General features: G+C 36.5%; 1 protein-coding gene across 5 annotated transcripts in view; it reads right to left on the reverse strand.

The window, feature by feature from the left end:
* ADAMTS6 (ADAM metallopeptidase with thrombospondin type 1 motif 6) overlaps positions 1-26330 on the reverse strand; it is a 288202-nt gene that overhangs the window by 14295 nt on the left and 247577 nt on the right. For 3 of the 5 annotated variants that reach the window (XM_070476750.1, XM_070476751.1, XM_070476749.1), the window contains 4 exons: positions 24452-24581; positions 15303-15507; positions 4867-5043; positions 2058-2214 (listed from right to left, as the gene is read on the reverse strand). In XM_070476750.1, coding sequence (XP_070332851.1) covers positions 2058-2214; positions 4867-5043; positions 15303-15507; positions 24452-24581 — 669 coding nt within the window. Of the gene's footprint in view, positions 1-2057; positions 2215-4866; positions 5044-15302; positions 15508-24451; positions 24582-24603; positions 24720-26330 lie in introns of those variants that run through there. The other 2 variants (XR_011491254.1, XM_070476753.1) reach the window with 2 other exon arrangements.

Raw genomic sequence — 26330 nt, forward strand, 5'->3', positions numbered from 1 at the left:
AGAAGTCTCTGTACTTCACAATCAGAAGCTCTGTTTTCATGTTAAAATTCTTGATTTTAAGAGTAAATTACAAACAGCACATAAGTGTAACTGAAAATGATATGCCCTAGGTAGGGCTCTTCCAAATCTATGTTCAAATCCTGGTTCTTCTACATCCTCCTTTTGTAATGCGGGTTAGTCACTCTCTCTGTGCCTTAGTTTCCACATCAGTAATACCAACTCTCAAAAGGTTGTTATCATGATTATATAATACACATAGATATTTATGTACATGAGATATATATATAATGGATAAAAAATACAAAGGGCCTAACATAATACCCAACATACTTTACTATGATAGTTATATCCTCTTTCCCACCTTAATATTTTATCTTTCAACTCTGAAAAACAGACTCCCAAACCCACATGAACTGACTGATAGCCAATAATTTACAATAGATGAAGACTTGTTTGCTGCAAGGCTTAAAGAAATCTTTAAATTTTAGATCATTTAAGGAAAATAGTTTTGCTATGAAAAGTACTTCTGTTTGTCATAGATTTTTGAGCCGTTCTCAAGAGAAGGAAAGCTAGATTTATAAAATATCCCTTACCAAAGGGAAAAAAGGAGATGGCATTACAGCCAGAAATTCTGCCAATTAAAATTGTGATTTTGAATTAATGTAGGGTAAAGCTATACTTCTTCGAAACAGTAAACTATATAGTAAGCATACTGTATTGAGCCACTAGGGAGGTTCCTAGTGGCGCAGATGGCAAAGAATCTGCCTGCAGTGCAGAAGACCCGGGTTTGATCCCTGGGTTGGGAAGATCCCTTGGAGAAGGAAATGGCACCCCACTCCGGTATCCTTGCCTAGATAATTCCATGGACAGAGGAGCCTGGAGGGCTACGGTCCAAGAGGTCACAAAGAGTCAAGACATGACTGAACGACTAACACTTTCACTTTTCATATTGTTCATATATAAGAAACGGGTGACTTGCAAAGATGCAAGTTTTCTGCATCTTGTCATGCAAGAGGCTTGCTCTTCCTAAAATGAAATTCCTCATGGAAATATTGAAAAATAAGATTAAAAATTATCCCTCAAACTGGATAGATTTTTATCAAAATGTACAATCTCTTTTTAATAGATTAGTTACCATATCATTTTCATTTGATAAATATTAACAAATTATAGTCAGCATAGCCCTTTATCTTTTTTTTTTTTTTAAGTAGAGCCCTATAGCTGGGTGTCTTACATAATTAAAATTCATGGCTTCAGACGTTTATATATGAGAAGGCAGTCTGAACTTCCTGACTATGCCACGGTTGTCTCTGGACTCTCCAGTTTCTGTGATAGTGTCTTGCACAAAGTAGCATTCAGGAGATTTCAAATGGATGCTTGATTGAGGAAACAAAGTACATTCATTTAAATATGATATAAGAAAGTTCAGAATTTAGATGGGTATCTGCTGTTAATACAGAGACTACCCCATATGTAACAGAAAATTTTCTGAGTCTGAAGACATTGTCCTCCTATATAAACAGCTATACAATAACATTCTTCTATTTTTCTTCAATGAGAAAATTAGTATTTAAAACCTAAGACGTTCCAAACATATGCTTTCATTATATGTATAACAAGCATGAATTTAATCTTTCCAATAGCATAAATCCATTGTTATAGCCAAAAAGAAACAAGTTTTTACTTTCAAGCTTGGTTCATTAGAAATCATTTCTATCTTTCTAGCACAAGTCAAACATAAAATGCTAGGTTGGACAGAACCTTAGAGATTATCTCCATTCCAGTCTTTCATTGTATAGATAAGTAAACTTAGCTCCAGAAATGTTAAGTGACTTAATAAGGTCATACAGTTAGTGGAAGAGTCAGGGGAAAAAAAAACAACTTAGGTTTCCTGATTATATATCCAGTACATGTATAGCTTTCACAAATACTCTATGCCAACACAATACAACAGTGGTTTTATGGGGCTCTTTGAACACTGTAAGTCAATACACTAGTTAAATCACTAGAGATTACAGTTCCCTTACCATCTGTACTGGAGGTACTGGGGAACTTACCTTCAGTACTGGAGATGGGGGTACTGTCACATTTACTTTCACACTGCTGCATTGATGGAGGTCTACTAGTTTCTGGACAGTCACCTGATGCCTGTCCAGTGTAGGAAAGACATTGCACAGTCCGCATTTGCTGTCCAAGGCCACACTGAGCAGAACACTAAACCAAAAGACAAGAAGAGACAAAATACTGTTCTCAACAATTTTCAGGAGAGAAAATAGATACTATGTCATTTCAAATACTATATATATTAGCTTTTCAAGCTCATATGTAGTTCATCTTGGAGAGGTATATGATTAAATCATTCTATTACATAGCATTGGTTTGGAAACTCAAGGATCGTGTCATTACCCTAGAATATAGAAGTAATATAGTTTCCAGAAGACAACAGATGGAGATTTCTTGGGCTGTTATTCCAACAGTGTCAAGCAGTGCCAATGAAGTTAAACAAGAGTATAAAGAGCAAATACCTGTGATGAAGTAAAATAGTCAAGAGACTCTAGGGCTGGGACATCACTATTGCTCCCTATTTATTAAAGACTTGTAGGAAGACAAATCAGTGGTCTACTGGAGTACTCTGAATTTGATTAAAATATTAGCTCAGTCTAACAGCAGTGACCATTGTGGGCCCTGGTGATGAGGCCAGTTTGAAAAAAAAAAAGAAAAGAGACATTAAATAAGTACCTTGTTTTGTAAGGTATACAAATCTGAGACAAATCTGAGAAGAGGCCTGTAGCTAGCCAGTTAGCATGTCTCCCTTCCCTTTTCCACCTGCTTGGGATCATTCACTTTAGAACTGAAGTGCTCTCTGAGGGCTTAGGACTCAGCTGGGCCTGATCAGCTGTCCGGGCTGAAGAGTGAAGCTGTGGTCTATTTCCGGGGCCTGCCACTCAGAATACTGGAAAGCCTGTGAGATTTGGGATCAAGGAGATGAGGAACTACTTGTGCAAAGATAGGTGATGGTGATATTTACAAGATAAATAGACCGAGGCCCTGTTGGACTAATTTGCAAAAACTCTCAAGGCACTTATAGGACTTGCCATGATATTCACAGATACTTTTATTTTTAACTTTCTAAATACAGAATGATGAGTAAATGCACCATAAAGATGTAATAAAGCATCTTTGAAAGGTATTTTCACTGGTTAATTTCAATTTTAGGAAACTGAATTGAAAGTATAGAGGAGAAGAAAAGGACTTGACAACATTTAAAAGAATAAACTCAAACAGGGAAATTTGGTGAAATTATTAACATGCAAAAACTTCTACATGACCTCTATATACCAGTACATTGCAACAAAGAATATATAAGAAAGGAAATTCCTATCTGATTTAAATAAAAATCATAAGAGTATGTCTGCTCTGATTCTTTAATAGCATAATATCAATTATAAATTGTGAAACTATCACACGTCTACAGATAAATACTTAACTGCATTCGATTCTTACTTAAGCTTCTGATGTATATTCCACTTGAGCACTTTGTAAATTAAACTAAATATCATTATATGAAAGAACATTATTAATTATTTGTTAGACAAATGCAAATGTTAATTATTTTATGGTCACACTTCTTTTATTTCCCCACAGGGCTGAGCATAGACCAAGAATATTTATTTGCCTTAATGGAGACTGAAAATCTTTGCCCACTCCCCAGAGAAGTCTGTAGATACAGCTACACTCTGGCAATAATGCATTTTGGCCACAGTTTTGGTAATTCTATGAAATGCCATTCCTACTAAGTAATGGCAGGCCCAGAGCACAGACAAAATCATGCTGGTGTAGTTATATGCCACTACAATTTACTTGGGCTCTCAGATATTAGAAAATAACTAGCTACAAGGTTAATTGTAAAACCACAGGAAAAGGCCATTGAGTCACTAGAAATTTATTTTCTGGAGCATTATTGTTTAATATAACCTAAATAGGGTTCCTTTTCGACTTTCAAAAGAACAATACTTAATTTGCCTTCTATCCAAATATACCAATTTGCTTTCAAAGGATTTAAGAGGACCTTCAGCAAGATAACATAATTAAAAACTGAGAAAGAAAACAATAGGAATTGGAAGAGAAAATATAAATGGATCCAATTAATATAAAACCACAGGGACGTCCTGGCAGTACAGTGGACAGGACTCCGCCTGCCAGTGCAGCGGACACAGGTTCGACTCCTGCTTCAGGAAGATCCCACATGCTGCGGAGCAGCTAAGCTCGTATGCCACAACTACTGAGCCCAGGTGCTACAACTGCCGAAGCCTTCGTGCTGGGGCCTATGCTGTGCAACGAGAGACGCCACAGCAGTGAGAAACCCTTGCACCAAAATGAAGAACAGTGCCTGCTCACCCTGACTGAAGAAAGGCTGCTCACAGCAATGAAGACCCAGCGCAGCCATAAAAAAAAAAAAGACAAAACCTAATTAAGATCCTTACATGTTTTCTGTGAGGTTAAGAGGATTCATTTTCTTAGTGTGAAAATTAAGAAAATGGTGTTAACTGATTTGTTCTTGAAACAGTTGAGAGAGTTGGCAGTAGAAGCCAAAGTTCTGGTCAAATCTCTGGTCATCTAGATTATTTCTCTTTAAGTTAAAACGTTAGAATCCGAGAAGTGGGTGAACGTGGGAAGTGTGTAGGTGTGGGAGAAGCATGGCTCAGGGTGTCTACATGAGTGCGGCGGCCTGTGCACTGTTTCACATCCACGTCTCACACCTGTAGGTCTGTTACTCATGTCGCAAGCCCCTATCATGACCCAGTCAGGAACCTCGAGTGTCTCAAGCTGCTGCTTCAGCAGGGGCCCACAGTCCAACTGCCTTACCTGGCCCCAGTCTCCTGTCACCCAGCGAGGAGGAGGGCAGCGGCCCAAACTGCAGCGGATGCGGACAGGGGGTTTGTTCTCCTCGGAACACTGTGTTGCTGGGAATGTTTTAGAAAGGTCACTGCTCTTGCACAGAACAATCCGATGCTTGAATCCTGGACCACATTTGGGAGTACACTGTAAATAAAACACATATTAATGAATAATGATAGGCTAAAGATAGAGAAAAATTTGAGGGAAATCTTTCTCCAACTAAATGTGTATTTGAGTAAACAACATACACATGTACTAAATCTTAAGCAAAGTCTTAACAGATATGAAAATTCCTTAAGTTTTTAAATAGAAGAACTTCTATCTTTTGCCCTAAGGTCTTTAAAAGCTAAATCCAGAGTTTGCTTTTCTTGGCAGCTTATCTTCTGTTATTGCATGAAGGTTTATTTCTTTTGACTCCTCCCTATCCTTGGCCATATTCAGTTTGTGGTAAGATGCTGCTGATTTTTGGAATGTGGAATTCTTGGTTTCTTTTGAGAGTCCCTTGGACTGCAAGGAGATCCAACCAGTCCATCCTAAAGGAGATCAGTCCTGAGTACTCAATGAAAGGAATGATGTTGAAGCTGAAATTCCAATATTCTGGTCACCTGATGCGAAGAACTGACTCACTGGAAAAGACCCTGATGCTGGGAAAGACTGAAGGTGGGAGGAGAAGGGGACGACAGAGGATGAAATGGTTGGATGGCATCACTGACTCAATGACAAGAGTTTTGGGTTGGTGATGGACAGGGAGGCCTGGTGTGCTGAGGTCCATGGGGTCGCAAAGAGTCAGACACGACTGAGTGACTGAACTGAACTGAGGTGTAGTCTTCTGAAAAAAATTCTTATGGGTACTAGAGGGCCATGAGAAATTACCTTTGTGAAGCAAGCTAAGGATTGATTTAGATGTGCACAGTTGGCCCTCAGGATCATCAGGGGACAATTTCAGGACCCTGGAGGACACCAAAACCTGTTGATGATCAAGTCCCTTGTATAAAATGACACAGTACTGGCATATAACCTACACACATCCTCCTGTGAACTTTAGATCATCTTTAGACTACTTATGATACCTAATACAATATAAACACTATGCAAATAGGTGCCAGTGTGGAAAATTCACATTTTACTTTTTGGAACCTTCTGGAATTTTTTTCCCAAATATTTTTGATCGTGGGTTGGTTGAATCTGTGAATGTGGAACCCCTGGAGATATAGCAGACCAAATGTACTCTTAGTATGCGGTAGCTAAGAATACATGATCACAGGTAAAGATTTATTGCACAGAGAATATCTGGATTCTTCCTTGTCCATCAGTTAAACATAATGAATTTGATGATTCTTTAGTTGGACCAGTAAGCTCTTACACACTGAGGAAAAGATCCTTCTTCCTGTCACAAAGTCTATTATTTACCTCTTTTTGAAGTTAATTGGAGTGCTCTAGAGTTACTGTTCAGGAGTTACCTACTCAACATGGTGGCTGGCTGAAGTCCTCCAGCTTTCTCCCCTGAACATCTGAGCCTTTCCTTAAAATCTGTACTTGTCAGTGAAGTGAGACCCTTACCCACAATAATTTGAAGCCCTGTTTCTACATCTTTCATTCAAAAACTACTATCACATTTCCTACAGTAACTACACTAGACTGTAGTATAGTGTAGACTGTAGGGGGAAGGGAGACCTAAGAATGAATAAGTCAGTTTGTATCTCAAGGAGCTCATGGTTTTAATGAAGGAGATATACATGTGAACATAAGAATAAGTAACATTAAAGAGAATGTAAGAATATATAAATTTTTGTGCCCTTAGTCATCATCTACCTATTTTATGATTATGAATTCATATGTCCTCTCATTCCTATCAGACTATAAGCTTAAAATCATTTCATCTCTGCTTCATCTTCATATACAACCTCACCCCATCCTCAGGGTCCAACAGAGGACTTTGAGAATGCACTCAGTAAAGATATTGGAAATATCTTCAAAATATAAATATATTTGCAAAGATGATGGTTTGATTTATTTTTAGGTAAATCAAGACCTACTAGCCATGGGATAGGAATGTCTTAAGGAACAATGTACACTCTCCCCTGAGCGGTTTGTCGGTGCAATCTTGAACTGGTCACATGTCATACAGAGAAAGAAAAATAACACAAATTTTTCATGTGTAAATCAAGGACCCATGAACACTCTTCATCATAATGAATGTAGTAACAGAGTGCATTTCCTCCAACTTAGAAAACATTTAATTAAGATACAGTTGAAGGAGAATCACATCCAGTTTTTTCCAATATGGTTCCAAAAAAGGCTTTAGTTAAGGATTTAGAGGTCAAGAGAGAAATTCCTGATCCCTGTTATTATGTTTTACAGCCAAGTCAACATCCTTCTTTACAGCTGCAGCTTCATTCTACCCATATAATCAGTCACTAGGTTCTATTAACCGAATTCCTAAACCTCTCTCACATCTGTTGATTTCTGTCTCCACTGCCACTAACCCTACTACCAACAAACATCATTTCTTGAATGTAATAATGCAGTGACTTTCTACCAGGTCTGTTTCTTGCTCTTGTCTTACTTCAATTCATTCTCTAAAGCACATATCTGATTATGTTCTATTTTGATTAAAAAAAAAATCCTACAGTGGTCTTCAAGATATAAACTCAAACTCTTTAAATATGCTTACTATACACTGATAGGAAGGCTCTGCTTACCTTTCCAGATTCACTTCAATAGGCAGAAAGCCAATGCTGCTGCTACTACTATGACTGTGTGTGTGTGTGTGTGTGTGTGTGTGTGTGTGTGTATTCAGTTGTGTCTGACTCTTTGTAACCTCGTGGACTGCAGCTTGCCAGGCTCTTCTGTCCATGGAAGTTTTCAGGCAAGAATACTGGAGGGGGCTGCCATTTCCTACTCCAGGGGAATCTTCCTGACCTGGGGGTCAAACCTGAGTCTCCTTCATCTCCTGCACTGGCAGGCGGTTTCTTTACCACTGAGCCACCTGGGGAGACTTAGTCCTATGACTACTGCTGCTATTAATAATGATAATTATGATAGCAGCCACCATTTAATAAATACTCTAGATATCAATGGCTTCCCTAGTAGCTCAGCTGGTAAAGAATTCGATTGCAATGCAGGAGACCCTGGCTCAACTCCTGGGTTGGGAAGATCCGCTGGAGAAGGGATAGGCATCAAGTGCTATGCTAAGTGCTGTAATTCACAAAGTTCTCACAAAAATTCTATGAGATGACAATTATGTTTAAAAGGAAGAAAAAACCTTAGGGTAAGTGATTGGTACAAAAACATGCAGTGATTAAATGGCAGACCTAATGTTAACACCTATTGAGTGTTTCCTGGATGTCAGACCCTACACCATGAACTTTGTATATATTATGTCATTTAATCCTCACCACAGCCGTGTTACTTTATATTTCAAAATATTTTACTTTATATTTCAAGATATATTTACTTTATATTTCAAGTCATTAGACATGCAACACTATCTTGCAATCATGCATTCTGTAGAATGTCCTGATTTGAGTCTCTTGAGCTTGCTCCACTTGTGTTTGGTCCTCTTGACTTCACACAAGTCTCTTCTACCATTTATCAGAGTTAGAAGACACAACCTTAGAGAATTTCTGTCACTCTCTTAATGTTTAATATTATTACTGATAATGATAATCCTACTGCTTTATATTCCACTGAGTTTCACAGTTCAGTACATTATTCTCATATATATTTTTGAGTCTTTAACAGGGAGCGTAAACAATTTAATTGAGGTTAAACAGATAGCAAATGGTAGAGCTGGAACTAAATTCTAAGGCTTCTGTTCTGATCCATACTTTAGCTCTTAGCATTCATAGAAACAAAGTCTCATGAATACATTAGTATTAATTATTATAAAAATAAATAAGGTGAAGTACAAGAGGATAGAGGGGTACTTCAGACTTTAGGGATATGAGCCGAGACATACAGGATGTACAGGGAATTCCAATTAGTATTTAGTATTCAGTTTAGTGTTCAGTCAATATTTTGAGGCTATGATTAATTTTCTACATTGGGAAAATTTATTGAAAAACGCGCTCAAGCCTTTCTCTTTCTCTCTTCGTATTTTAAAAGCATATGCATGTATATTAAAGCCTCAGATAAAAGAATGTCTATATGGGTGTAACTGAGTCACTGTGCTGGATAGCAGAGGTCTGTACAACACTGTTAATCAATGATATCGCAATTAAAAAATAAAGTTAATTAAAGCCTGGGACATAAGTCTCTTGTTTATTCTAATATCTTTTTACAGTAGCAAGAAGCTTCTGCTCTTATTTGAACACTGTAGTGATATCTAGCAGTCTTCCCTAAGAGCCTGTGCCAAAGTCCTGTTTACAATTAGGGGAAGCAGACAATGCAAAGACAGACGATTCATTCATTTGTCTCTGAGAAGTCCCCAGGGAACCAAAGACAAAACAAAACAAATGAGATCGCTGACAATAGGGAGAAGAATAAAAAGAGAAAGCAACACTGAAATTTATTAAGTGTGCTAAGCTCTCTGCATATCATGATCTACCTAATCTTCACAGAAACCTCACAAAGTGCTGTTTTCACACTCATTTTACTAGTGGGAAGCTGAAGTATTGAGTAGTGCAGATAAATTCACATGGCAGTTCTGAAAAAGTTAATGATCTGAAAGATAAATGTACAAATCCTCTGTGGGACAATGTGAAGTTATATGCAAAGCTTAACATATATCTTCTATTGAGGCCAGAAATAATTTTAGAAAATTATAGCCCAAGCTCCACTAAATAAGCTATGGATATTCTATCCTGTAGCACTGGAAATAAAGAGATAATCAATTGGATTCTCAAAATAGTGAATGACTGAGAACTACATTAAGATTCAATGAATACAACGTCCCCAAGCCCTGAAGATCTAGCCATGAATATTACATGTCTATAGTCATAATCTCAACTCTTCAGAGAGTGATTGTAAAATTAAGTGTTTAAATATGCTTGTAAAAAATAATAAAGGCACGGGGATGTCACTTAGACTGGCTTTGATTTAAGTAGTGCTTCATCCTGCAAATTCTTCTGACCTTATGTCAGCGATGCTCAAGCAGAGACATCCCTCAGCTTGTTTTTATTTTTACTTTGTCCCTCTGCTTTATTTAGGCTACATTTCATCTTTGCCTCTCTAGCCTTCTGATGAATAAAGATGTTTATCTATCTGACAGCCTCAGTTTTATTTAGTTATCAAAAAAATAAGAAATCCTAGAAAATCAAGAGTAACCATGATTATGCATATGATTAGTAGGCAGTAAATTAATCATGAATGATTCAGAGCATTTTTTAAAGACAATATTAGTCTATACTCATGTAAAGGGCATATTTTTGCACATTTTTTGAGTATGCAGTAAAATTCATTAGAAATAAATGAATACTTAGCTCAGGAATAAGGTCATTTTTTAGACTAAAGTCTAGTTATAAATGTCAAAATCCATTCAATTCATTCTTTTTTTAAACATGCTAAAATATGCAAACATGATTTTTATTGCTTTAGTAAATATAAACTTTACTACTTAGCCACAGTCTCCAAATGTAAAGTCTAACTAATAATTGGAGCAAAAAAAGTCTGTACATAGGAGCTCAGATGATCAAATCTAGAATGTCTATTCATGTTACTCTATGATGTCATCTTTGTCTCTCAGGTCCTCAGTTACATGGATCTACAAAATTTCAAAACAGAAGTGGATCAATCTCTAGAACCAGGCAGGGACCATAGCACGAATGAGAACTTGCTTTGGGCTGCAGGGAACACATGGGAAGATTTCACAAATCAATGTTCAGTCATCTCATGATGCAGACCTTGTATACAAGAGACCACCTGAAACCATCTTTGTGAATTATTTTGGTACAACAGACTGAAAACAGTATCAGCCAAAGATTACATGGGTACTGTTTCTATCTCCAATTATTGTCTTCTGTTCAGCATAAGTTAATCATTTCACTGGACAGTAAAGTTTGTAGTCAAAGATGTAACAAATGAATAATTTCCTCCAAATCACTGCTCATGTTGTCTGTTAACAACCAGCAGTTCAATTACTACAGCATTCTATCAGACTGCTGCTGCTGCTGCTAAGTCGCTTCAGTCGTGTCTGACTCTGTGCAACCCCATAGATGGCAGCCCACCAGGCTCTGCCATCCCTGGGATTCTCCAGGCAAGAGTACTGGAGTGGGTTACCATTTCCTTCTCCACAATTCATTCTTATGATAGCTGGGCCGAAGGTAATTCAGTGGATAATGATTCTTTTTTTTTTATTTTTTTATTTATTCATTTATTTGGCTGCCCCAGGTCTTAGTTGCAGCATGTGGGATCTAGTTCCCTGACCAGGGATCGAACCTGGGCCCCCTCCATTGGGAGCTCAGAGTCTTAACCACTGGGCCAGCAGGGAAGTCCCGATAATGATTCTTTAGTAAAATTATTTCTCACTATTTCTCCTTATTGTATATATTATAAAACATCTATCTTTCTTCTTTTATTCATATAATCAGAATCTTACAACTATTGATCAGACCATTTGTTTTTTGTTCTTATCTCAGTTGGATATAGACAGTGATTTTTACAAGAGATACATTTATATTTCAGTTTAACATTTTATGATTAAGAAGCAAAAACACATTTTGCAGAAAAAATTTTGAAACCACACCAGGGAAAATAATTTGGCTCTCACTTATAAAGGATAGAAACATTAACATTTTGGTGTTAGACCGAATTCTCTCTGGATAAGTGGGTTTAATTTACTTAGTTATGGCACCAGAGTAGAACCTCGGAGTAAACCCGGTGATAGCATAAGTATCTACTAAAACAAAGAATGACTTGGAGGTATATTTCCCCCCACCCCCATCCTTCTTAAGTAATGCTACCTAAATGTGAATCCCATAAAGTCAATTGAGTATGATGCCAGTCATCCACTTGTCAAAGAATAAGTACAAGAAACAGACCTTTTTCAATGGGTACTCTGTGGGAGTCAAAAGAAACCATTCTTATACATCAAAAGAATGGCTGGGAATTGCTGGAGACCATCTACAGTACACAGCAATGCTTTCAGAGTCACATGCCAAGACAGGGCAAAAACAGAAAGCCAAAGTCCAACATAGCATGGGTGATCCCAGGAGTGAGGCTAGACTGTAGGAAATGGGAAAGCCATGGCTTCATTAGTTCCACAAAAGACTGCAGAAAAGTCATTTTCCACGAAGGTAACTTGGCTGAATTTTTTTTTTTTTTTTACCATAATCTTGGGGTGGGATTCACTGATGGGGAAAATGGTTCCTGGCTTTGCAACAATGGAAATTTTATGTGAGAGCAGCCGGCAAAGAAAAGAAGAAAGGTCAGAGGGTACATTCCTCTTACTGCAACATGTTTTCACCAGTTGAACCTCACCCTTGTGATTAGCAGAGCTCAGACAGCTGATAGTTGGAAGTGGGAAGGGGGCAGAAAGAGAAGGAAAGTTTTTCACGGGCGTGTCAGAAAGCTATTGTGTGAAATATCTTTGCAAAAGTAAAGTGAAAGAGCCTGAACACTGCCTGCTCCTCTGCTGGGACCCCCTCTTTTCATTAGTGGGAGATGTTACGTTCCTCTGGGAAGATCAGGCTCCTTGTGCTCACTTTGTTCTCCACAGCTACTGAAACATTTTTTCACTTAATGTTATTTACTTTTACTTATCTTTAATTCATCTAGAGAAGAGGTAGGTTTTGTGGTAAATGAAGTAGAACAGTGAGAGTACACCTTCTCCTTTGGAAAATACACAGGAGAGACTGAATGGGGCAAAAATCCTCTCTCCTCCAGAACAAAGGGTCAACATGATGGTATTGATGATGTTCAACTGGAATCTTTGAGATGGTAATGGCAGAATATCCTGACTCATGCTTACCCCAGAACAGTTTTCCTGCATTGCCTGTAGAGAGACAATAGCCCACTAATTTTTTGGGGGGTGGGGGGAGTGGTGATAGTCCCAACATGTGTACTCCATGCCCTCTACTTCTCTCCCCTAAGCTTTGACTCAGCTATCTTAAAGAGATAGCAGAAATGTGATTAGAAGTCCCCTTCACTTACATATATTTCTTCAGGCAGATTCCAGGAGTGCCTAACAGCCTCATAGAATCATTTGAGCAAGTCACTTATAAGACTGGAGAAATGAGAATCGAAATGCTAAGAGTAGGGTAATTACAACCGACATGAGGTTGAATTAGGAAGAAAATCTTAAAATGGTATTTGAAATGGAAATATACAGTAGTTCACACAATCTATTTTTTTAAGGTGATAACATTTGGTGTTTTATGTTAAAATAAAAATATAATGACACAGAAAAATGTAGGTCCACAGACCAATGTGAAGTGAGTCTGCACATGAGAAGGTTTTGCTGATTTAGTGATTGGCAGAAGTTTTTTCTAGTTTTTGTTTTTGAACTTGTCTGTTTTTCTCTACTTTTTGCAGAAGAATGATGTGATATAAAGTTCTGTATTCAAGCTTTCTTTAACCTATCACTACTTTTTCAATCTTATCTTTCACTTATTCTTTAAAACAAATCCTTTCCTCCCACCCTATTTTCACCACATATTCTTTGTGTTTTTGTTGTTTCTCTTATCAGAATACTTCTCCAGTTTCTCAGTTCTCTTCCCTGCTTCAAATTTTACACTCCTGCAATATTCAGTTCAACTCTCATCAACTAAAAAGCCTTCTGATTCTACTCCAGGCTATTCTGACCTTCTTAGCTCTGAATTTCTGTATCACTTTTACAATCCATCATTGTGTTAAACACTCTCTTATGTTATTCTCCAGTTGTTTCATAGATATTCCTTATTTTCCCAAGTTTATGAGATTCTTTTGAATTCTCCTTAATCCCTATCCCAATAAGGTTAGAAAGCACCCAATTATACTTATTGAGTTGGCCTAAAATCCTTCAAACATTGCAGCCAATCATCAGGTTTCCCATTATGATTTTCCAGTAGCAATGTTGCCATCATTATCAACAACTATTTATGAATTTCTACAAGGGTTTTGGGCACTGACTTGCAAGTAAAACAACTACTAACATGTACAATTCTGTAAAATGTCTCTTCTTTATCAATGGATTTTATCTTCCAAATGAATTTAGGAGTTAATCTGCCCACTGTAGGTAACAGAAGAGTTCATACCTTTTCCATAACCACTGAGTGAATGATACTGGGAATATCTCTACATTTGACTGAAACACAAATAAAAGTTATGTAGGCAGAATATAATTACTGAAGCTGGACTATGGCCAGGAAACTTGGGAGAACACTCCCAACTTCTCCCAAAGATTCCACAGATAACCACAACTGGTCAGAATCTCCATTTCCATGTACCATCTTAAACACAGTCTCTCTTTCAACCCCAGCCCTCTAACAAAATAAGGCCACTCAAGTAGTAAGATTCACAGGGAGAAAAGTTACATCCATAGGTTCCTAAAGAACAATGTTTAATTATTTTTGTTTATTTTTTGACAAACTTATGAGGTCTACAGGAAATACCTAAAGCAAGTACCACAATGTTTCCAGCAGGAAATGCATCCTGTTTTGCTAACTTAGAAAAATGACCTTTAGTTATATAGCCAGATACTCATCCTTTCTAACACTAAACAACACTTGAGAAAGATTCAGTTCTTCTTTAGGAAAAGTAGAGAATGGTACAATATGTATATGTGTATGTCTCATGCAGAATGAAGAGTCAATTAACTCTACTTCTTACCTCATTTCTCATAAGACCGTTTCTCTGAGGCTTTGGGATTATATTTGACTCTTTACATGTATGCCACAAAAACATTATCTTAGTCAGCTCTTCCTCACTGATCATGTAACTGGAGGTAATGATAAAATCTGAATTTGACTTTTTGATATGTTATAACCCTCAACTCCATATTTCTTCCACAGAAGCAATTAAAATATATATAGAATATAACATGTGACAATAAATTAACAAATTCATATCTAAGAGTTATATAGTTAGGCTTGAACATTACTTTGAAAAAAAGAAACATATCACTCATTTTAAGCCTATAAATGCTGTTCAATAATAGCAAAGAAAAAGAAAAAAAAAGAGAAAAATATACATAAGGTATATATATGTATATATATATAAATCTTAACTCACTATAATAGTCTCTCAAATTCAATTCAGGTTTGTTTTTAATCAAGTTGATTACTATTTTCTCATTGAGTTTCCTGACCCCCAAAACCTTTAGTTCCTGGCAAGCAGCAAAAAAATATAACATGGCCAAATTCACTGTTATGCAGTCCTTACTTGTTAAGTTCTAAGATGCTCACACGCTCAGGTGTCCTTAATATTAAATGCTTTGGTATTGATAGTTAAGACATCTCAAAACATACAGCCTCAGATTTCCTTACTTCTGACCAGTCCAAAGCCACCCACTGAGGTGGACACGACTGGTTGTTGCAGGGCTCTTTTTCAATAGGCCGGTGTGTTAAACAACCACTGTAGTCCAGTGTCTCCTCCTCAGAAGGTCCAATCTTCCTGATGCAGAGTACTGCCCTTGTGCGCATCCCACCATCACAAGTCTTGCTACATTCCAACCAGTCCCCAATGAACCACCTGCAGCAAGAAGTGAAAGAAACACAGAAAAGCATTCCCTCAGTGCAGCCAGAGATTTCAGCAGAGTGAAAGCACTGTTATCAGTGGACTACCTCCTCTTCCCAGAAGAGCTAACATTTCAGTGTTTGTTGATGTGACAAATGACAAACAGAAGAACTTCTTCCATATACATAAGGAAAAGATAAACCACTGTTAGCTGCTTTCTAGAGTACAGTGATGGGCTTTGCAGAAGGCAAATCCAGGTTCAAACAAGCAAAGCATTATGTGTTTTTAAACTTCTTTTTCTCCTTTTTTCTTTTTTGTTAACTAGTTTCTAAAATGAGGATAACTACCAATCATGAGATTTTCATGAGGATTAAGCAAGGTACATATGAAGCTCCAAGCCACGTGCTGGTAAATGTTAAAAACTGGCTCCTCCTGGGAGGGAGACAGTCCTGATCCATTGCATTTGCCAGTTTTTGTGATACAGATACTTCGTTATGGACAAATTCAAGCTATCACCCTGAACATGACCAAGAGAAGATATGCTATACCCTATATAGTCATAGGGTCTCAGGAGCTTCTAACAACATGTGACACACAACAAACAAGAAACAGAAGCCATTTTTATTATTATATTGAGAGCAGTTCTCCCTCAGTTGAGTGTTTGGTGATAAAACCACCCTGCAGGAGCAAGGGATTTGTTTCCTGATTCCCAGAATTGTACATCACGCTCTGCATAAGACAGAAGTCTTTACTGTCCTTCTAGGGGCAGAGATGGCCCAGGTATCCATTCAGAAGACATGGGAGTGCTGAAAACTCTGCAGTAGGAGTAGAGTCCTGAGCCAGGTCTGTGAAAACATGGAGATCCCTTGCTTTGACCTCCTTTACGCCTAAAACCAGCTTCTACAGCTAATGTGGGAAGAAACAGAAATGTCTTAATAAAAGAACATATCTCATATTTGAAGGTATACCACGCCTGAAGTCATCAATGAACTTTCATATATGCAATCTCAGGTGTATGTTTGTGTCATATTTCTGCAGGACTCACTTTTTTGGGCACATTAATTGGTCCAAGGGTATGAATCATGATCCCAGCCAAACCAAGAAGAATTCAGCTTTAGAATTTCTACATCTAAATGTAAGCAAAAGGAATACTTTCCTTTCTGGTCACAAGGGTGTATAAAGATATAAGAGCTGATGCTGGCCATATTCCCTGTCAAGTGGAATTAACTGATCTGAAAGAATGCAGGGGAGGAGCTACAGCCTTGAAAGTATTTGAGTGCTTGATTCCAGCCATTCCTGAAGCTAGGTCCACTCTTACACTTCCCTTAGCTTTGTTAATATAATTCTCTTCAGTGCAGAAGCTAGCCAAAGTTGAAATTGTGCTAGTTTCACCAGAGTGCTGACTGATACATTATTGTATTTAATGTCATGAATATATGCTGAATGCCTACTATGCTAAAGGCACTGTGCTTTGTTTCATAGAAGAAAGTAAGACACTGTGTTAGGAAAGGAGTTTTCCAAAATCATGATAAGTGCAATGATGGAGCTAGAACTAGATCCTGCATCCACTGTTATCCACTGAATTTCACTTCCAACAATTCAACATTTCTAACAAATAGTAGATTCTAAACCAGAAACATGAGGCCAAAAGACATTTTCTTCAATCCATGCTTATAAATCATGCATACATCCTAAATGGAGATGCTCATGCTCTTGGGTAGGAGACTAACCAGAGAGAAGAGTATAATAGTTAAGAACAAATGTCACCTCTTTCCATGAGCTTAATTCATTTGTGCCAGTTTTATATGTGGAAGATAATACCTTAGTGAAGTCAGAGTACTAATATCCTAAATTTGAGCCTACACTCAGCCAAATAAGCCACAATGGCCTTTGTTCATTATTATTTTTATTATCTTTACTGACAGAGGGAAACCAGCATTTAGAAATATCATAATTAACCAGTTTCCCAAACTTAAAATATATTTTGTCAAAAATTTATAATTTTTCAATCTAACATTTACTTAAAGAGTGACAATTTAATCTGGAATTTTAGAAATCTGACATTAACATCTTTTTTCTAAGTCATTTTCCAGAGGAGATTTAAAGTGATTTTCATATTCTTTCCATTTTGTTTTCCACAGATGAATAGGATCCTAAGTTGTTAGTACCATTTTTGGTAAAGAGGAAAATGTGTACTGAGAATAATAACTTGCATGCCAGCCATAGTGAAACTCTGATTCAATTCGAAACAATGATTTCATCACCAAGATTAGGGGATAAAACAGTAATGTGTATAACTCAGCCACAAAAAGTTCAGTCATACCACCTCCAGCCATGATCTCATTAGGTCTCATAATGTAAGAGGGATGGAGGCCTTCAAATTAAACACAGGTGCCCAGAGTAACAGCAATGATTCAGGAGGTGTTGCTGTTACTTTTGCTCACAAGGCCAGGGCCACCTCTGCCTTTTTATTCTTCATCCTCTCTCTTATCACCAACCATCTCTTAGCCTAGATGTATCACTCTAGCATTTAACTCGGAATATATGAAAGTAAAAACATTATCTCCCCTCCCAATTTCCCTTCTGACTTTAACTTTGATTTCAGGCTTCACACTCAGTCCCTCCCTGTTGTATCTTTATTGCTCAGCAAATCATCCCTTCCCATGTCTCTCTAAAGGATTAAATCACCATCCAGATATTTAAGTAGTTTTGCAATTTTACCACTATATCTACTAGTCCCAGTTTCACCACTCTTCTGTCCAGTTTAAGACAGACTGTTTCCTCCATCATTTTCCATGTATTTGACCCTCTGCTGACATTCTCCCTATTTCTCTTTTTTCATTCTCTAGATTCAGTGGTAAAATATGAGCATAAAAATTCTCAGAGATTATCAACTGCTGAATCATTATAATCTGCATAGTACTGGGGCTATTTCTTTCTGAGCTGAAGAACCTACAATAAAATTGTCTTCATTCTCACCAGGATGAAGAAGCTATACAGTTAGTGGGATTCATTTTTGAGTGTCTGAAATAAGAGTGGCTTGATATAGCCTGTGTAATCCAATCTACAGTATCTGTACATTAAGAGGATAAACAATAATACTGGGGGAAGGGAATGAGATGACGGGAGTTGACTTCTAGGATCCCTCCCAGGTCTGACATTTTGGAGTTTTATACAGGAATCTGATGATCTTTTCCTAAACTTATAACAGAGTATAGTTGTACATGGGAGTGAGGTGCAATGACTCAAAATAAAAAGATACTATTAAAGAAAACCTTGCCCCTGGGTAAAAATCTCTCTCCAGTCTGACTCTTTTCGCTTATAACTCTTATCATACTTAACATATTTTGCCTTGTACTATAGTTATTTTTATAGGGCTTCCCTGGTGGGTAGGTAAGGAATCCGCCTGCAATGCGAGAGACCTGGGTTTGATCACTGGGTTGGGAAGGTCCCCTGGAGGAAGGTATGGCAACCCAGGCCAGTATCCCTGCCTGGAAAATCCCCATGGACAGGGGAGCCTGGTGGGCTACAGTACATGGGGTTGTAAAGAGTCGGATAGGACGAAGCACAGTACAGCACCATGTACTGTATTCTATTGCTTTCACCTCTCTGATTTTCAAATTTAAAAATCAAAGTTACATACAGGAATTATATTCAGTATTTAACGATTCTTCACATGAGGTCATATACAGAAATATTTTTGCTATTAAAAGACAGCATGGTCAAAACTGAACTCTTGGCCTTTCTCTTTGGATTCTAACTCAACATTACTTCCTTTTCCTATGGTGAGGCACCAACTTCCTATCAGTCATGCTCTTTAATATCAACTCCTCCCTTTTCCTTTTCCTAATGATTTCTGCCTATGTCATGAATCCCACCATTTTCATTCAAAGCCTCTAGAATTCTTGTTTTTTTTTTTTTTCTCTCTCCTTAGTCACTCACCACCTTGACTATTATTCTCATAAAAGAGTTGCTCCTCTGACCACATTACTTTTTCCCAGCAAGGCTTCCTTTGGCTTTTTAAAGTCTTTCAAATAAACACGATTATCAGTATTTCTTCATCAATGTCTCTTTTGTCTATTCTTCCTAGTCCCTGTCATTTTCTTTACGTAATATAAGGACAAATCTTATTGCCCTCTTTTTTTCCCCCATTCTCTACTTATAAAGTCTCCAATATGACTAAAGGACATTTAAAATATTTCATTATTTGAAAAGATAATTTCTGATTAAAAACCACCATTTAGGATTATAAATTAATGGTATTGGGAAAACAGTAATATTTGAAAATAAATATAGATCCTTTCCTCCAAGCAGGCAAATATATTTCAGATAGATTAGAGTTTACATAAAAAAAAAAAAAAGACTTTGAAAGCATAAGTATAACGTGGATAAGGCCTTCTTAACATTATACCAATGAAAGAAATAGAAGTTAGATAGTTTTCCTACATAGTATTAAAAAAAAAACTTTCATTAAGTAAAACTAGATCATAACAAACTAGGAAAAAATAAAAAGTTAATATACTTAATACATTAAGACTTCATACAAAACAATAACAAAATGATAAGCACTTTGATAGAAAAAATGGCACAGGCCATGAAGAGGAAAAACAAAAAAGAAATGACCATTGAACATAATTTTTAAATGTTTAGCTGCATCAACAATTCTAGAAGTACAAAAAATAAAACAGCAATTAGATATCAAGGTTTTTTTTTCCCCTTTAAATAGTTAAAGATTGTTTTAAAAATAATATTACCAAGTGTAGTTCAGGTTAGGGAAACAACAGTCTTATGTACACACTATCAGTGAGAATACACTTTTATACATTCTTTCTAGAGAGTGATATGATAATGTGTCCCAGAGGGTTAAAGATAATTCCGTTTACACCAGAAATTTGAGAAGCAAAAATGGTTAATGCTGTGGAATAGAAAGGGATCAAAAGCTAGGGCCCAGAGAAGATTGTTCTACAGTGGAAAGTCAATTCAAATAAACATGACATATCTACTAAATGTTGTAGACAGTGTTTAATGTTCAGAACAACGTAATGTTCAATATGCTGAGAACTGACTACAAGACATCATAAATAACTGTTGTTTAGTTGCTAAGTTGTGTCTGACCCTTTTGCAACCCCATGGACTGTAGCCTGCCAGAGTCCTCTGCCCATAGGATTTCTCAGGCAAGAATAGTAGAGTGGGTTGCCTCTTCTTTCTGCAGTGGATCTTCCCGATCCCTGGACTGAACCCACATTTCCTATATTGGCAGGTGTATTTTTTTTTTACCACTGAGCCACCAAGGAAGCCCAAATAATATAATACCACTTTGTTATATATATGTGCCAATGTAGATATTAAAAAAGATGAAAAATATTAACCATGATCTTACAAGTATTATTAAGTTTTTAAATTTTCTTCTTTCTATTTATCTGTATTTAAGGAATTTTATGCTTTAACATGTATTGCAAAAACCAAACACGATTGTCACATTGTCATCTGAAAAAACTTCTTTCTCCCACACTCATTTTAAGTCTTTTTGAATTCAGTAGTCTTTCAGTGAGCCTTATCTCTATAATACCAATGTAATGGGAATCTTATTACATATGATAACCATTCTGGATAGTTTACTAAGATTTCCTTATTCATTTGGTATTGGGGTATAAAAAATAAAAATTAAATTAAAAAAATTCCTTTTTCATAGTCTGAATTCAAGGAAATAAGGAAGAAATTAAAAAGGAACTAACAAGAAAAACTACACTAATAAAGGATATTTTAAATATGTATATTAGCTCTTTTCAACAAAGAAAACTGACTGAATTTTCTTTTTCAAATTCCATTCTCTTATCTCCAAACAACAAAAAAGTTAATAAGTAACTTTTTATTTTAGAACTACAAAAGAAAGGGAAATACAAAACAATTTTAATTGCTTAGGTTAATTCCAATATGTCAATTATCCTTAAAGTGTTACCAAAAAACTCCAATGTAATATACAAGCATGTAATATATGGGATGGAATGACCAACCACCAAAATCTCAAAGGATGCTTGAATAGCATGCATTTGAACTTAACTGAAAAGGCTGAGGCCCAAAGACAAGTGTGACCATGCCCATTCAAATGCCTTAAATGGCCTATCATGATAAACATAATACTTAAAAGTACTGAGTGTTAGGGAAGTAACTTAACTAGGTTGAGGCTCACAATTATATGGAAATATACTTAGGTCTTTAGAAATGTCAAAAAACAGCTTGTGCACTTTGAGCATCACTTTATTTTATATAGCTTTTCAGTTTCTGTTGAGACAAATTTACAAAAATAACTAGCAGAAGAAAGGAAAATAAAAAATAATTAAATATCTTGTCTTTGCAATACATACCATAGGTTGTATTTCTATACTTTTCCATGTCTGGATTTTAAGGTGTTAGTTATAAAGTGATCACATTTGAAAAAGAAGAGACATGAAATTTCAAAATAAAATAAATTCTAAAATAAAAACTTCTATCACCCTAGATTCTGTCTGCTCCTTATTTGGCAGCCACTAAACTTTTCCAGAGACTGAAGTGAAGTCGCTCAGTCGTGTCTGACTCTTTGTGACCCCATGGACTGTAGCCTACTGGGCTCTTCCATCCATGGGATTTTCCAGGCAACAGTACTGGAGTGAGTTGCCATTTCCTTCTCCAGAGGATCTTCCCAACCCAGGGATCGAACCCAGGTCTCCTGCATTGTACAGACGCTTTACCGTCTGAACCACAGTTTCCCTTAAAGATTAAAATATTCAGGCAGATACTGACTCTGGCTATTGAAAGTTCAGAAGGTATTATTGTTTTGGAACAAATATCGATAAATGTATCCTGATTTAACCACACTTTGTTGCTGTTGTTTAGTCACTAGGTCATGTCTGATTCTTTGCAACCCCATGGACTGCAGCATGCCAGGCTTCGATGTCCTTCTTCCAGAGCTTGCTCAAACTAATGTCCATTGAATCAGTGATGCCATCCAGCCATCTCGTCCTCTGTTGTCCTCTGCTCCTCCTGCCTTTGATCTTTCCCAGCATCAGGGTTTTTTCTAAAGAGCTGGCTCTTCACATCAGGTGGCCAAAGTATTGGAGTTTCAGCTTCAGCATCAGTCCTTCCAATGAATATTCAGGACTGATTTCCTTTAGGATTGACTGGCTTGATCTCCCTGAAGTCCAAGGGACTCTCAAGAGTCTTTCCAACACCACAGTTCAAAAACATCAATTCTTCAGTGCTCAGCTTTCTTTATGGTCCAACTCTCATTAATCTATACATGACTATTGGAAAAAGCATAGCTCTGACTAGACGGCCCTTTGTTGGCAGAGCAATGTCTTTGCTTTTTAATATGCTGTTCAGGTTTGTCATAGCTTTTCTTCCAAGGAGCAAGCGCCTTTTAATTTCGTGACTGCAGTCACCATCTACAGTGATTTTGGAGCCCAAGAAAATAAAGTCTGTCACTGTTTCCACTGTTTCTCCATCTATTTACCATGAAGTGATGGGACTAGATGTGATGATCTTTGTTTTTTGAATGTTGAGGTCCCCCCCCCCAAAAAAATGGGCAATGTGTAGTGTTCTTAAAAACAGATTTTACTTATTTATTTAAAAAATTTTCTATGTATTATGTCATAGGTATGGCAAAAACCATGACATGTATGTCATGTCAATGTATGGCAAAACCCACTACAGTATTGTAAAGTAATTAGCCTCCAACTAAAATAAATTAATTAAAAAAAAAAAAAACATATAAATGAAAAAAAAATAAACTCAAATTAAAAATAAATAAAATAGGAAACAACATAGAGAAAGATTGAATGTTGAGTTTTAGGCCAGCTTTTTCACTCTCCTCTTTCACCTTCATCAAGAGGCTCTTTAGTTCCTCTTTGCTTTCTGTCTATGCCATAGACTTTTTTTAAACCAAATGAGGGACCAGAATTCTTTATCCATTTTAAGTCTCAGATTTTTGTGACTCTTAGTTTTAGAGAAAGAATTACTTCGTTATAGAATTTCTCTCTTCAGTTCTAGAGAGCCTGGAATACATAAATTCCTTTGCTTACTTTCTTTTTTTTAAATAAATTTCATGTTGGGAATAATTAGCTAACTTTGGGATAATGTTACTCCGATTTCTGAAAGAAGAATGAAATGCCTTCCATACATGTTCTGTCTTCCATCCATGATAAGGATTAACTCATTATCTTTGTCTTTTTGCACATAATTATTGCCTTTTGCTCAATCAAAAAACCTTTCTTTCATATTATAGAGTGTGGCCACTGACAGCATGTCTCACATTTTTGAATTTTTTAAAGTCATCATTAAGATGAATGGGCTCTCTTCTTCTGCCTCTCTTTATAGTAAGTTGTAATTGCTACATTAATCAAAGGAAAGGGACTGAAGTACACGTCGATGCCTGTGCTCAACACTTAGAAGACAGGATGCCTTAGGATGACAGAATTTAAAACCGGGTCAGCAAATTAAAGCACTGATATTCTGCTACAGAATATTTCTAAACAACTGAAAAAGTCTTTAAGCCTTTAAGATAAATATCTGGAAAAGATAGGACTGCATGCCAATCTTTCATAGTTTACTGAATCTAAGATATCATTATTTTATATACCATTAAACAAAAATAATGCTGATTATTACTGTAAGACACCATCAATTGCAAAATGAATCTAATTTCGGAGATGTTAAAATGTGAAAGATATGTGCTTTAGAATTAAGGAAATATGACAACTGCCAGCACTATGCCAGGGTCAATCTACTGAAGTTCCTGCTCTAAAGGGGTTACTTACTAAATTTTGTGAATAAATAGGAATCAAAATCTTACCCTCTGTGCTGTTTTACTTGATTTTCTTAGCTTAATTTATTAATATCATATGAATGTATGTTTCCAGATAAGAATATCTAATGTTTTTCTCTTTGCACTTGAAAATATTTCTCACTTCTTTCTCTTACTTACTCAGGTGGGCAGGGCTCAGTGTTGCAGGTTCTTTGATTTTCAGGTGGCTTACTATCAGGGTCACAGTAATTGTTCTGGACAATGGAGTTGTCATCCAACCTTTTACAGACCACCTCCTGTCTTTGGACACCTTGAGAAAAGGAGGACATCATTAATTGAAGAGTAGTTTACCTTCCAGCAAGTTAGGTATGCATAGCTTTCTTCTGTGGGGAATCAACCTCACTGGATCGATGCTGTCTTATCTGTTCCAGAATACTTGACTGCTTCTCTAAAAAGGAGAGAAGTCCTGGTCATTATATTGCAAATTTAGGCAAAATCACTGTTCTCATATTTAGAAACATAACTGTTTTCAAGTTCAGAAAAGAAACTATTGGTAATTTTAAACAATTCGTATATCCATATGTATATTCTTCTTCATGCTTTCCTTTAAAAAAAGAAACTTTATTTTCCCAAAATATCATCAGATAAAATGTATGAATATACATTTCAATGCAAAACAATGGTTATAGATCTATTTAAAAACAAAACATTAGGGACAAATTTACATTTTAATATTTTGTAGGACAAATCCAATCAATTTAGTCTTTGTTAGGAACACATAACATTCACACATTTCATTTTTCTCCCTTCCATTTAAAAAAGGTTTATTTCTCTGAAAGCCCAGAGTCTAGAATTTAAAGACAGCAGTGAGCCTCTTTGAACTGCAACACATTAAGTACTCTGTTTGCTTTTGTAGAGTTGGCCCTGTTGATCACACCATCGTCAAACAGATATATACATATTCCATCAAATATTAACTTACAAAATACTTTTCATCCTTAAATATTGGTCTATATAACTTGTTTGCACACAACTAAAAACATTCTCATAAAAGTTGTAAAGTTCTAAATATATGTTTATTATTTTTGGCAAAGATATCCACCACAACTTGCTCACATTTCACAAAATACAAGGACACACACAAACACACTCTTATTTGTAAGCATGCCTGGAAATAGACTTTGTGCAGATTCATTTTCTCTTCAGTGGGGAAGAATCAAAAGAAGCAAAGATAAGGTTTATCAAAGTCTCAGAGAAAAGTCAATCTGCAAGACAACGCTAAATATTTCAGATCTTATAGGGGTAGTAGCTTACTCCCAGAACTGAAAATAAAAGCACAAACTAAGCTACCCCCCCAACCACCCACCTCATTTCTATAACCAGGTAGGCTAAATTACCCAGAACGAGTTGTAAAAGCAGCATTAGCAGTATCCAGGAAACTATAGCTTCATACCAGGCTAAACCTATACAAACCTTTAGTTTTTCTTTTTTTCTCAGTTGCTTTTACAGTGCTCTAAAGAAAAGAGTTTGACCCCAGATTAGGGAAATCAATGTGAAACAGGATCACTCAATGAATGAAACTGTCACCTAAAGAGGTATGCACAAAATGCTTTCTCAAGTTCCCTTGCATGCATGAGACCTCTGCAGATGGGAGTGCCATAGCTATCAGGCTATGCACACTTTTAACTAAGCCCTTTGAATTTGAAGATGGGAAATCTATTTCCCTGATAGGGAAAACTATTATGTCCCATAGTCTCCACAATGGTGGTGAGCAGTTGAAGAAGATGTATTTGATTACTTGCAGTGGTTCTTACTAATCATCTTCAACAAGTTTTTTGGTTTTCCTAAATTTAGAGCTTTAAAGCACAGCCAAACAACTTACTGGTAAAATGTCTCAGAGTATGTGTTGTATTCATTCCTTCCCAACCCATTGAACAGGCCAAACATCTCAGTTTATGCAACAACAGTTTGGAATTTTTTAACTATTAAACTTAAGATTTTTGAGGGAAGAATGATTCATATCAGGCATATCTTTGACCCATTCACAGATGTTCCACAA

Source organism: Odocoileus virginianus, chromosome 14 (genome assembly GCF_023699985.2).
Source record: "Odocoileus virginianus isolate 20LAN1187 ecotype Illinois chromosome 14, Ovbor_1.2, whole genome shotgun sequence".
Classification (NCBI taxonomy): Eukaryota; Metazoa; Chordata; class Mammalia; order Artiodactyla; family Cervidae; genus Odocoileus; species Odocoileus virginianus.